General features: G+C 41.2%; 1 protein-coding gene across 1 annotated transcript; it reads left to right on the plus strand.

Moving 5' to 3' along the window:
* Window positions 1–914: 914 nt before the first annotated feature.
* On the plus strand, window positions 915–2,431 carry LOC121735418 (clavesin-2-like). The gene has a single exon (XM_042126247.1). It carries the CDS (start codon window positions 1,013–1,015, stop codon window positions 2,009–2,011), a length of 999 nt encoding a protein of 332 aa, XP_041982181.1. The 5' UTR covers window positions 915–1,012; the 3' UTR covers window positions 2,012–2,431.
* The last annotated feature ends 12,215 nt before the right edge of the window (window positions 2,432–14,646 follow it).

Below are 14,646 nucleotides of genomic sequence, written 5' to 3' on the forward strand. Positions count from 1 at the left end.
TCGAAATTATATTACAATGTTAGTTGTCTCGCTCGCACGCACGTTTTCCGTCCTTTGCGCGCGCGCAGTCGACGTCATCGCAGAAACCAGCCAGCCAATTGACCGGTACACAGTCAACCTTCAGTTTTTCTTTTATTTATAACTCGCTTCGCCTGGGTAAGTTGTGCTTCGTTTACTATATGCCAGTACTTGCGTGACCGTTTAACGTCTTTATTTAATGAGATCAATTTTCTGGAACTAATCTTAAGATTGAAGAGGTTGTGAAATCTTACAGTAATAATAATGCAGCCAAAATATCTGTACACTGAGCTAGTGTGCGACTTTACGACTGCGCCGTAACGGCGTCGTTAGGTCATGTCAACATCTATTTTGGATACATATAGACATGACCTAACGACGCCGTTATATTCCTATATAATGTATTAAGTACTAGTTTTAGGCAGTAGTTTGTGGTAAGAGTGTCGCACAATTTACAGCAACAAGTACCTGAGGCAAGTGTGAAAATAATGCTAATCATCGCAAGCTACTGGCATATATTTGTAAAATCTAATATTTGAAAAAGACAAAGTTTACAGCTATGATGACTTAGGTAGGTACTTGTTGTAATAAATAAAAAATTGTTAAATATTTTGAATACCTATTTCCCCACAGGGCATAATTCCGCGCAAAGACGAAATTCTGCGAGTATGTTAAATAAAACAATTATTTTGTATCTATGCCATGACACCCACTTCAAAACATTATGTAGGCTAGATAAATGCGAACAAAACTTTCGTATCGAAAACAATGTTGGGCTTAAAAATCAATACGGGATAAGATAAGATCGAGTGCTCGATAAAGCGACTCGCTCATCAAGTTCATGCAACTTGCAAGTGAACGATGCGGCCGCACAGTAAACGGAGCACGATGGCGGCTGTGCGCGCAGCGGGCACCGCGCGCAGTCGGCCTCGAGCATCGTGCGGCGCGCGCGCAACGTACGCTCCGGTGAAGGGACGCATGACTCATTGTGAACATGAACGAGTACGCCGAATATGACTGGAAGCTGTACCAGATGCAAAACGATCGCCTGTGCGATGGACTAGCGAGGAAACGACTCAGCGAGGGCGACAAACAGCGGGCTCTCGACGCCCTAAAAGAAGCGGTCGACTCGAGCCTCAACCTGGCGCTAAGGGACAAAAGCCGCTGTCAAGATGACAACTTTTTGAGGCGGTTCTTGTACGCGCGAAAACATGACGTACAACAGAGTTTCGAGCTACTTGTGCGGTACCATCAGCATAGGAGGGAGCATCCGGAGCTGTGGGCCTCCCCGGACGGCGGCGTGCTGCGGGCGCTGACGGACGGCCTGCCCGGCGTGCTAGAGCAGAGGGACCGGCGCGGCCGGTGCGTGCTCCTCATGTTCGCCTCCAACTGGCTGCCCCACGCCTGCCCCCTCGTATCGGTGTTCAGAGCGCTGCTCCTGACGATAGAGCGCACGCTAGCAGATATCCAGAATCAATCCAACGGCTACGTGATAATAGTGGATTGGACGGAGTTCACGTTCAAGCAGTCATGCAGTTTACAAGCGAAAGTGCTCAAGATGATGATCGACTGCCTCCAGGACTGTATGCCGGTGAGGTTCAAGAGTATACACTTCATCGGGCAGCCGTGGTACGTGGAGACCGCTCTTGCCGTGATAAAGCCGTACCTCAGGGCGAAGACGCGGGAGCGGATAGTGCTGCACGGTAACAACCTGTCGACGCTACACGACGCCCTCCCCCTGGACATTCTGCCGGCGGAGCTGGGCGGGGAGGGGCCCTCGTACAATTCCGAGCGATGGGTGCAGGAGTTCTGCCGGTGCGACGGCACGGACGTGAAACCTTCCCTGCCCGTAGTTATAACGGCCCCGCCGCCCGACAACGACATGCCGAAGGCGAAACTGGACAAAGCGTACAAACAGAAGGACAACCCAAATTTCTCGTTCAACGGCATGGAAAAGAGTGCAAAATCAGAGCTCCTCCGGGATAAGGATTGATCTGGAATGTCCGTGTATGCGGATAGCAAAAGGACAGTTGTCCGGACACTGGACGCATTGGGCGTGTCGCCCGTAGCTTAAGACTTGTGCATGCATTTGTGATACCTTTAAGTATATTTAATGTGCGTTCGGAAGTGAAACGAAAGGATATCGGATCGTGATCGGTGAAACGCATTCGCGCTAAATTATGAGTCACTTCGATGTGGGAGTTTAGGTCGTTCCCGGCGGCCGCCGCGGTGCTGTTCCAGTGCATAACGGTCGGCTCTCGATTTCAGCCATCCGGACTGTCGCGATCCTCGCTCAGTCCGCATCGATGCATTTAGCTAGAAATGATTGTACAATTTCTCCGTATTTATTCGAAAGCCGAGCTCTCTGCGAGAGTGTGATAGTTTTAAAATGCTTTAATAAAATCACGAGGCTCACCAGGCATTTATTATGGTTTAAGTTGCAAGTCCTTAACAAACGGCCGATTTGACCGAGACAATGGTTTTCGCGGAACTAAATTCCGCGGAATATTCCTGAAAACTATTTATACATTGTTTCGTTTATTTATTTCATCATTTTAATGTCATTCAGCTCTCATACATGCTCTCTCATGATATTAATGTTTCTGTGCATGTATTATAATACTTATATTCATTTCGTTGTTTCTTACGCTATATTTTGTACGACTCACCCTGTGTTAAATCGCTTGAATCTAAATAGGTGTTAATAAATTTGTATACAAACGATGTTTTGTTTTCTTCATATTGTGAATATTTATAATCATGGGATTCATTATACGTCATTACTAATACCTACTACTGTCACTTCCTTTTAATGTATTGTTTGAACAATGAATGGTAATCTATTAGACGCTATAACCGACAATGCAGATGAGCGAGTCTACTTTGCCACCATAATCATTGTAATTTAATTGTTATTCAGTAGCTACTCACTGATGGCTGACATAACATTGTCTATTTTTGTTTTGTAACCCATAATTATTTCCAAAGTATCCCATTAAAAAGATTCATAATAATAAGTCAATAGATTTCTTTGCTAAGTTAAAAATTATGAAATTGTATGCAATGCAAGGTTGTATTTTATTTCGACATTAGCAAGTTTTTATCACGCATATTAAGCCACATTTGGAAAAAAAACTTAAACATTTATTTATGGATTCGTCAGGCCTGTCTGTCTGTCTGTCTATCTGTCAGTCTGTCCGTGGGCCGTCCGTATATTATGAATCAGTCCTGACTTCTCACAAAAATAGTAATTTAACACCGCATTTTCTTGGTCTGCCTCGTAATTATCACCATTAAAACCCATCTAAACCATTAACCCATATGTTCACTTTCAAATGAAGAAAATCAACAGAATCTCAATAATGACTCGTATCAAATTGTTCAAAATTACTTCGACGTACATTCATAATTAAATTAGAACGTTTCTTCCCTTTCGTAACTCCAGTTTCTTATACATATACCCCCTTACTAATAAACGCTGTATAAGCTTTGAATAGTTATACAGTGTTTTGTCTTCTTCAATCCAATTAAAAGTGTCACTTGTGTGACAGGAACAAAACACTGTATAACTATTCAAACCTTATACAACGTTTATTAGTAAGGGTGTGTGTTTCTAATGCAGAGCTGTTCATAACAGTAATATGAGAAAAGTTTAATACTTCTTCTAATATACAGGGAGCAATTAAACCTATCGGCCATTTTTAGGGCATAGGTATCGTTATAGTACGGGAGCCCTAGAACAATTTTTTTAATTACTATCAAGCTATTTTTTTGCGTGTAAGCTACTCACAAAAAAATTAACACCATATTTTTTTTCGTTAAATGGACTCTCCTAATAGTACGGGAGCCCTATAACATTTTTTTTTTATATTACTATCGAGCTAATTTTTTGTGAGTAGCTTCATTTTGATAAGACGAACGACATTTTTATTTGCGAAAAATCTCGAAAGTGGTAGCTAACAGGGATAGAAAAAAAATCATACTTTCAATTGATGGTCCTAAAATATGGACTGTTTTATTTGTAGGACAATGTTACTTTTAAATTATATGACTATTTTTCTATCAATATACAAAAAATCAGCTCGTTAGGGTCCCGTTATAGGGTTTTGTAATCAACAAAACTTGATTGACTACTGAACCCTAAAACGGAACCATAACAAGCTGATTTTTTGTATATTGATAGGTTAATAGTTATTTAATTTAAGAGTAACATTGTCCTATAAATAGGACAATCCATATTTTAGGACCATCAAGTCAAAGTATGAAATCCTTTCTATTTCTGTTAGCTACCACTTTCAAGATTTTTCACAAAGAAAAATGTTGATCGTCTTATCAAAATGAAGCTACTCACAAAAAATAAATTAAAAATCTTGATAGTAATAAAAAAAAATGTTCTAGGGCTCCCGTACTAAGTATTAAGAGAGTCCATTTAACGAAAAAAAATATGGTGTTAATTTTTTACAACTAGCTTAAAGCCGAGCTTTATGACCCTAAAAGAGATTGTATTATTTACTTTACTAGAAGTAATCTTTAGTCTGTAGCTACCTGCTACCCGTGACTAACTGGAACAAGAAAAGGCGCAAGTTTAACGTATAGTATTGTTTGCTGAGAAACTGCTAGAACAATCGAGAAAGGACATACAATATATTAAAAAAGTTAAGGCCTTTGCATCCATGTGTAATATTATTGTTTACACTTAAGGTAACCATTCAAATGAGCGGCCGTAAGATAAGTAGTACTTACAAGTTACATCAATTTTAACCCAGAGTTGGGGACTTGTGGTAGACAAGGTGTAAGTTGTAACAAAATTAAGTGATAACTGATAATACTTCAGGGAGTGTATAATGTATATTCTGTCTCTCGTATAGAGGTTACCGTGAAATAACCGGAAGAGCAAATTTTTTTCACAATTTGTATGGGCAAGCATCCCAGCGTCATAAGTAGCAAACTCACTCATATAAATTACAAAAAAATCTCCTACTTTTACATTGTACATATAACATACTGTATACATAATATAAAGGACACATACACATCCTAAAGTATTAGAAATCGCTTAATTTTGTTACACCTGTATAAATAATAATAATAATAATATCTATGGACGCTTCACACCACGTCAGTCTGGCCCCGTGCTAAGTACCTAAAGGACTTGTGTTACAGGTACCAGACAACGGAAATATATTTAATACTTTTATACTATACATATATTTAAGATTTTTATTATATCATACACATGTTTAACACACATCCAGACCCGGGAACATTGAAAACTTTTTGTTCCGTCGGCGGGATTCGAACCCGCGACCTCCGGGTTGAGCTACCGACGCGCTCACCACTGAACCACAAATGACAGAGGTCGTCGAAATTAGTTTTCATCTGTGTGAAAAATATGTGTACGTGTACACTTACACAAGCATGATTGAACATGAATTCTATGAGGTTAAATTGTCAACGTGCGGCACGTGCCGACTGGACGTCAAAAAAAGAGTACTGCTGTCAATTGTCATGTATCACACGTCTCTTTTTAGTTTTTACCACGCAGTGTTACTGATAGTGCCATCTCGCTTGCTCAGGCCTTTGTTTCTCTATTCCGCTAGGTATATTAACTTTATGGTAGAACCTCACGTCATTTTTTGGTGTCTGATTTCAGTATTCTGCATGGTTGGCCAGCGAAGGTAGTTGTTGGGAGAGCTAAATATTTGCTCATTTTCATGTTCGTCTTTGATGTACTTCCGTTTAGGATTGCTGCTAGTCCCGGTGAGATGTTGACGTGGTTGGGAGTGCTAAGACGGCTGTATGTTATACCCAATGTTTCGGTTGGATTTGACATAAAGAGAGGGATCGACCTTAGTTTAATTTTCGGTTCCCCGTTTTGTCCGCGGGCTAGTAATTGTTGGGTTTGCTCTAGGGTCGGCTGTGTTACAATTTCGGTTGAAACTGCCCGTTGTATTTCTGTGTGTGCCTGTGATTGTGTTGGCGCATGTGTTTCTCCTGGCCTGTGGGTTGATGTGAAGTGTGTCTGTATGGACGTTGGGGTTTGAGATCGTGTGCGTTGTGTTTGATTTCGTGTGTGTTGTGTTGATGTGTTTGTTATTACTCGCCTTGGTGTATAGTTTAATTTTTTGTGGCCTGTGTATAACGTTGAGCCATTTGCTGTGGCTGCACTGGAAACAACTTTTCTAATGAATATCATCAACGGTTCTCTGGTGGCTTTTTCCTCCATGATGGTAGGGAGGGTTGCCTGACTTAGCTCCATTTCCAGTTGTATTTCTAAGTCAGACCTGTTACTACCAAACCTCGGGCATTTAATGAGCAGGTGGAATATTGTCTCGTCCTTTGCGGGGTCACAAATGCAGGAGGGGCTGTCTTTAAGGTGGAAACGATACAAGTATGGTGCGAATCCTCCATGACCGGTCATGGCTTGTACGTGTGTAGGCGTTATTGTAACGTGCCTTAGTATTTCCCACGCCTTTTTAACAGTGGGGAAAAAACTTTTGTGACCGATCCGGTTGAGGAGCATTGGTATCTTTCCTGCCACTTAACTATTGTCCCCTCCCTTATTTTTCTCCGTATATAGGACATTGGCACTCTGTTGTAATCTGAGGCCGTGTTTATGGTAAGTGCAGCCTTTTTTGCCAGTTCATCCGCTCTTTCGTTTCCTGGAGTACCAACGTGCGCTTTTAGCCAGAATAGCCGCACTTTTCTGCCTTCCTCTGTTATAGCTCTTAGGTCTTTCTTCATTTCGATCGCAAGTGGGTGAGTCACCAAAGGATTTCTTAGCATGTTTAGTGACGATCTGGAGTCACTCATGATGTTATTTAAGCTTTCCTTTGATGTCCTTGCCAATTGGATCGCTCTATAGAGTGCATAGATCTCAGATTGGAAGACTGTATTGTGCGGTTCTAGGTGGAAAGTGGAGTGTCTGGTTTCCCAGCCGTTATTCCACCACGTTAGAGCAGCTCCGGTTTTCCCCTCTATTTTACTTCCATCCGTGTATATTTGGGGGCCGGTTATTTGGTGTTCCTCGGTGGGGCTTTGGCTTACGTCTTCCAGGCATTCGTACTCAGTTATGATGAGTTGCGATGGATGTGGGTTTTGAAGTGGTCCCACTTTAGCTTCCACTTCCCTGTTTGGTGGTAGGTATTCTTGTGAGTACCCTTTTTTTATTTTAAATAGGGTTGCCGCTTCCAGGGTTCTCAGGTCTAGGGGCAGCAGGCCGGATAAGATTAGTGCCGAGGTCAGAGATACCGTACGGTACGACTTACAGATTTTTTGGGCGAAACCTCTTTGCAGTGCATTCAGTTGTTTTTTATATACAACTTTTCTACCGCAGGGGCCCACGCACATGCTGCGTAAAGCACGATTGGTTCGACCACTGACACATATATGGTTCTGATTATCTCCTTGTTTAGACCCCAGTTTATCCTCGCTGCACACGCCAGCTGTTTGTATATGTCAGCTGCTTTCCTGCAGGTTTTGGATACGTGCGCAGCGAAGGTCATTTTGTTGTCTATAGTTAGGCCCAATAGCTTGATCTCATTTACTAATTGGATTCTAACGCCATGTGGATGATGGGGGTGTCATATTTTCGTTTATTTGTTATTAACATCGCGTTGGTCTTTTGCGGTGCAAAACGAAGTTTGTTTTCCAGCCCCCATTCCGAAACAATTGCCAAGATGTTATTAGCTATTTGTTCAATGGTTTGACTGTTATAACCTGAGATAACCAGCACCAAATCAACCGCAAAGGCCTGTACATGTATGCCCATTCTTGCAAGAGTTTGCAGCAGCGAGTCGAGTATGAGGTTCCAGAACGTCGGGCCTGCTATTGAACCTTGTACACAGCCTTTCGTTGTTCCTCTCTCGCTCGTTGCTCCAGCATAATTCACTCTGATCTTTCTGTTTTGAAGATATGACCTAATAGGGCCGTAGATGTTTTTAGGGCAACCCTTTTTTATTAGTTGAACATTTAGAGCTGGTCACCACGCATTATCGAAGGCACCCTCTATGTCCAGTGAAATCATCAGCACTATCTTTTTAGCTTTTACTTCTGCTTTGATGTGTTCCACTAGATCGTAAAGGGCGTCCTCGGTTCCGCGTTAGGGTGTGAAACCATACTGTTTTTTATGTAGTGTAGGTAGGAGACGCCATTGTAATCTGGTGACGAAGAGTTTCTCTATGATTTTACCCAGTACCGAGAGCAGGCCGATTGGTCTGTAGGACTTGGGATGGGTGTAGTCCTCTTTGCCTGGTTTCCGGAGTACGCATACATGGGCCGCTTTCCATTGTTCTGGGAAGTATTTTAAGTCTAAGCATTTATTAGCTATTGCCAGGAACAGCTTTCCATCACTTTTTGTAGCAGCTGTGCATATGTCTGCTGTTAATTCATCCTGACCTGCAGCTTTCTTTGGATTTTGTCCTTGCAGGATCAATTCCAGCTCCGGCATCGTGAAAGGCGGATCGTCGTCAGACAGGCCTTCAATTTTCTCCGGATCTGACTTGACCATGATGTTTCTGAGCCTTTTATGGTGTTCTTGGTCGGTTTCCACAGAGTCCTCAGGGTAAAATGTGCTTGCGAGAAGGTCCGCTGATTGCTGCGGGTTGAGCGTATTTCCTACGCTGTCCCTAAGCAGCGTCGGTTCTTGCCTTTTCGCTGTTCCCCTCAGTACTCTGTAGATCCCATCCCACATGCTCTCGCGGTCTTGGGTTGAGCAGAATTTTTTCCAACTTTCTGCAGCTGCATTTGCTGCCCTGTTGTACTCGTCCTTTGTTTTGAGATAATCCTCAATTACAATGGACCTTCGGCTCGGTGCAGCGTTCCGAATTCTTCTCTTTTTTCTTAGACTTTCCTTTTTTAGCTCTTCTAGGGTAGGTGACCTGGTGGTCCACCCACCACCCTGGTGGGTGGTGTTGTTTTGTGTTTTTTTCTGTTTAGTCTTGGGATGGTGCTTTCGCATACATCGTGGATGGTACTGATGTAGATAGCTATGATCTCTTCCAAATCTTGTCGGTTATTAATTATTTCCGACACTGTTTGGGGTGTGATGGATTTTTGGAACAATGTGTCCTTAAGCTGGGTTCTAAATTCTGACCAACGTTCTTTCTTGGTATTATAGATTCGGGTCGACGTTAGCTTAATTGGTTCTAGCTCTTTATCGAGCCGTATCTTGAAAGCTATAGCATTGTAGTCAGAGGAAGTTAAACTTCTGTCAACTTTCCTGTCACTTATCCTTTCAAGAAGTGGCGGACTGCAGACGGTCACGTCTACTACGCTTTCGTACAGCATGCCACCTCTATAGGTTTCAAATGTCGGCGTTTTCCCGGTATTAAGGATTTGGAAGTCCATCTCGTTCAGAAATGCACTGTATTCTTGTCCCCGGCGGTTTTCTATTCTGCTTCCCCACCATTGACTCTAAGCGATGACGTCTCCTCCTATTATGATGTTTTGTGTGAGCAGTTTTGGGCAGATGTCTTTTATTTGTTGTATATATGGGTCGATGTTTTGATCAGGCTCTAAGTAGATGGACAGCACTCCTATTCTGGTGTTTCCAGCTTTAATTGTGATGGCTGCAATATTTTCGGTAACCAATTGAGAGTCGTGGGTGATTTCCACAAAGTCACCGAATATAATTATTGCGGCCTTCACCGGCTTTTGGCGATTCAAGGTACACTGGATTATTTGCGTGCCTGGGTGATCCTTCATTACACCTGTGTTCTCAACATATGGTTCTTGGACAAGTGCAATTGAAGTTTCTTTTTCCTGTGCCGCCTTAAACAGTTCGGCTGTTGCCAGTTTGGAGCGTTGAGGTTCGCCTGGATGATGTTGAGCAAATTTTTCTGCCCATCTTTTCTATTAGAATATTTTGACCCATTTTCCTCTTCGTTGCCCTTAGCAGTAAGATACTCGCGACCTTGCTATCCTGTCCCACTTTTGTCGCTCCTGGCATTCTTCGCTGAATGCAGTGTGTGCCAGGTCTTCTCCTCCCTTTTTCACATTTTTGCAATTTATGCATGTAGGTGATTTGCCCTTGTTTTTCTCCGGGCATTCGTGTCCGGAATGATTACCGCTGCAGTACCCGCAAGCGGATTCCTCTGCTTTGCAGAGGGTCTTTGTATGGCCATATCCCAGGCATCGTGTGCACTGAACCAACGGTGATTGATCCACGATGGTGCTGCGCCCTAAGCCCAGATGGACTTTTTCCACCTGCATAAACCGACCATAAAGTTTAGGGGAAAGTTCTATGACCGGGTGTGATTCATGAGGATTGCGTGCTCGCTTTCTGTATCTTACTGTGACTGTTTCCCTTGAAAGGTCGATGTCCTTTAGAAGATGTTTATTCTGCGCAATTAAGAGGTCTTCGATCTCCTTATTCGAGTGTGAGTGCAAGACATTACGGATGCAGACCAACGGGTTGTTCGGTTTTGGTTCCTGTACCGTTAGACCTTCTCGGACTTTGACTTTGTCTCGGACCACATTCAAATCTTCTCTGCTTGCACAGCTGATAACGATTTTTTGGTTCCGGGCATTCCGGACTCTGTCTACTTTTGCCCCAGTTGTTTTGAGGTCAATGGCCGCCTTTACGCTTTCTAGGACCTTTTCCCCAGTGTGGATTGGGTTATTTGATCCTATGATCAGCGTGCGGTTTGCGGCTTTAGGAGGAGAGGGCTTTCTTAGTACCTGCGAATACGTTTGAGGAACTGCTTTGAGTTGAACAGCAGCTTTCCCAGACACCTCTTTTTCGATTTTGGCCAGGCTGTCTCTGACCTCTGCCATTGCTATGTCTTGTTGCAGGTTGAGTACCGGTAGTGGTATGGGTGCTTCTTTTTCACGCAACTCTTTTATCTCTGATGAGACAGTCTTGAGGCCCTCTGTAATCGGTTGGAGGTGTCTCGCAAAGCTATTGGGTGACTGTTGTTTTGTTGGGCGGTCTATGGCCTCCTTGTTCAGCACTGTGAGGCTGTTTATCTTTACATCCAGCTTCCTGAGTTGCTTCCTGAGCAACATTTTCCTTGTTGAACCTCACGGTAAGCACGTACCAATTAGCTCGCTATTAAAAATTCATAGTTTGCTTATTTATCTATGTAGGTAAGTGGGTGATTGATGTTTAGAGAAACACGAGAAAAACGGACGCGTCACTGAGATGACATATCTTATCAACAATTTTGATAACGGGATGATCCATGTCAGTAATCTAAAGAAAAATGTTACTGATAACAATTTACAATGGTATAATACAAAACGCCCGTCGAGTAACAACTTACAATACAATTATTATAATTGGCTATACATTATTTGTCTTACTAGTACAAATATTTGATGCTGGCCTAATAAAAAATTACACAGAGAATAACTACACAAAGTCTGCTTTTTTGTCTGGCATATTCGAGAAGTCACTGAAAAGATACAAACTGCGGGAATACCTTTATTTGTTGGGAGTTTGACTTAATATGTATCATTGAAGAAATTGATTCATTGGCAGTTGACGGACCTACGTCATTTGGTTGGTTTATGTCCGCGATAAGAATCGCGAATCGCGATATTTATGTCGCCTGGGTTTGACACGAGCATAATATGTGATAATATGATATTTAAATATCTAACGTGACCAAGTTACGCAGGTCCGCAGTCTGCCTATGAATCAACTTCTCTGATAGTATGTAGTTATACGTACACTTATTATTAATTAATAATTTCATGACAATCAAATCCTGCCAGAAAACATACAGATCTACTGTTCTAGTAGTAATAAACTTAATACACAGAAACATTTAGTCCAATAAAATTACGGCTCAAAATGGGTTAAATAAACATGAACGAATACAGTTTGGGGATTTTAAGGATCGATAGGGGGGTGTATTCTGAGCATAAATTCCAATTTAAGGGGTTCTATTGAGGTCATCTCAAGGTCATTTCAATAGAAACGCGTTTAATTCGATATCTCGAGAATGATCAGTGTTTGGCAAAAAATTGTAGAGATCTTTTCTCTTCCAAATTAAATTTACTTTTTTTTTTTTATGAAATAAGGGGGCAAATGAGCAAACGGGTCACCTGATGGAAAGCAACTTCCGTCGCCCATGGACACTCGCAGCATCAGAAGAGCTGCAGGTGCGTTGCCGGCCTTTTAAGAGGGAATAGGGTAATAGGGGAAGGTAGGGATGAAAAGGGAACGGAATAAGGGAGGGTAGGGAAGGGAATAGGGTAGGGGATTGGGCCTCCGGTAAACTCACTCACTCGGCGAAACACAGCGCAAGCGCTGTTTCACGCCGGTTTTCTGTGAGGACGTGGTATTTCTCCGGTCGAGCCAGCCCATTCGTGCCGAAGCATGGCTCTCCCACGTCTAAAAAACTTTTTTATATGAAACTTTTTTGAACATTAATATTTTTCAACTTATTACTCCTGCAAGGCAAAAATTTTACTTTTTTTCTATTTAAAAAAAAAACGGCTATGTGCGAGTCGGACTCGCGCACGAAGGGTTCCGTACCGTTATAGAGCGAAAATAAGGAAAAAATTGTTTTTTGTATGGGAGCCCCCCTAAATTATTTATTTTATTTTAATTATATTATTGAATAAAGCACGCATATAATTGAGGATTTTTTGAAAATTTCAAGTGTCTATATGTTGCCATTATGGATTACGAGCCAAAAGGACCAAAAATATAACGTTTCTTGTATGGTAGCCCCCCTTAAATATTAATTTTATTTTGTTTTTAGTATTTTTTATTATAGCGGCACCAGAAATACATAATCTGTGAAAACTTCAGAAGTCTAGCTATAGCGCTTCTTGAGTTACAGCCTGGAGACAGACAGACAGACGGACAGACAGACGGACAGACAGATGGACAGACAGACGGACAGATATCAAAGTCTCAGTAATAGGGTCCCGTTTTTACCCTTTGGGTACGGAACCCTAAAAAGTGAAATGTTTGCCTTTCGGGAGTAATAAGTTGAAAAATATTAATGTTAAAAAAAAGTTTCAGATAAAATAGTTAGTAAATTTAATTTGGAAGAGAAAAGGTCTCTACAATTTTTTGCCAAACACTGATCATTCTCGAGATATCGAATTAAACGCGTTTCTATTGAAATGACCTTGAGATGACCTCAGTAGAACCCCTCAAATTGGAATTTATGCTCAGAATACACTAAATCGATCATTAAAATCCCCAAACTGTGTTCGTTCCTGTTTATTTATTTCGTAATTTGATTGGACTAATTCACCTTTATAATATTGGTGTGAACTGTGATGAATATTGAATAATATAAAATACTTTAATATTATACATAGTACAATCAGAGAAGTTGATCCCTAGGCAGATGGCGGACATAAGTAATTTGGTCACGTTACGTCAAACCCATCCGACCGATCACAGCTTACATTGAATTGACATAATATATTGACATATCGACCAAATGCCGTAGGTCCGTCAACTGCCTAGGAATCAATTTCCTCGATGGTACCAAACGGATACGTCACCGTTATTGACTAGTAAAGCCTTACATCCTGGACTTACTACTGGCTATTGGCTTGACCAGAGTTTCCCAACATTGCATTCACCAACCCCACTTAAGACCGCACTCAAACACATATTTTTATGCTAACTTAATTTTAATAATATACCTATTGTTAATAGAAGATTTTGAAACAAACATTATACATTATCTGTCAGAATCTCTGTTAAATTAAAGTTAAGTAATAATTAAATATGTATGCGTGAGCGGCCGTTATACCAATATTTTTGTATATTCCAATAACTTTTATGTAAATACTGCGTAGGTCTATGAAGGAACATGAAACTTTTCCTAGATGGTGGAACGGTAAAATGGAAGTTGAAAACAAGCTGAAACATTTTTATTTATCTTTTTGAGATCTCTTTAACTTGGGATGGCTACTGTTTGAGAACTCGTGGATTAGACTGATCAGAGGTACAGTTAAGTTGACGCACTGGATCAGTTAGTAGTTAGTACCCGGAAATCGTTACCTTTTACAAATGTCAGATAAAAGATTGACGATATCTGCTAAATGTTTACTATCAATTGCGGGAAGTTATTAATTGAAGACATGAGTTACAGTAACAATTTGAAAACTGACGTTTTTTGCACAAACGGAGGCTTTATGACCGGGAAATGATTTAAAAGAACAAAAATGTGGATCCTATGTATAGCTAGATATATTAGCTTGGTGATGAAATAGGTAAGTTACGACTTACGAGGTTTGTTCAAATTACAAGGGAAAAATTAGTAAGTATTTGCTCTTGCCTCCTATTCTATAAAATGTTAGTTACCCACTTCATCCACTTGTGTTTTCAATTGTGCTGCTCGTAGATTTGTAGCAAAACGTCGATTTGGAGCCCACGCTCTTACGGTTTCGTAACAAAATTGGGCTTAAATGTTGGAATTTGCTTGTTTGGGTGTAACAAATTGTTTAATACGCATACGAATTGTACCTTTTTAATTTTAAAAAGTTCTTCATCAATAAAATAAGGTGCTTAATTCTAATTTCGTAAAAAGGCTCGTAAAAAATCTACTTCTCTCGCGGCTTGGTCTGCGTGAATTTCCTGACACACCATGGGGGTGAAATTTTAGAAAATAAAAATAGATTATTACCAATTTTCTAGCTCTAAGGGCAAGA

Source organism: Aricia agestis, chromosome 17 (assembly GCF_905147365.1).
Source record: "Aricia agestis chromosome 17, ilAriAges1.1, whole genome shotgun sequence".
Lineage (NCBI taxonomy): Eukaryota > Metazoa > Arthropoda > Insecta > Lepidoptera > Lycaenidae > Aricia > Aricia agestis.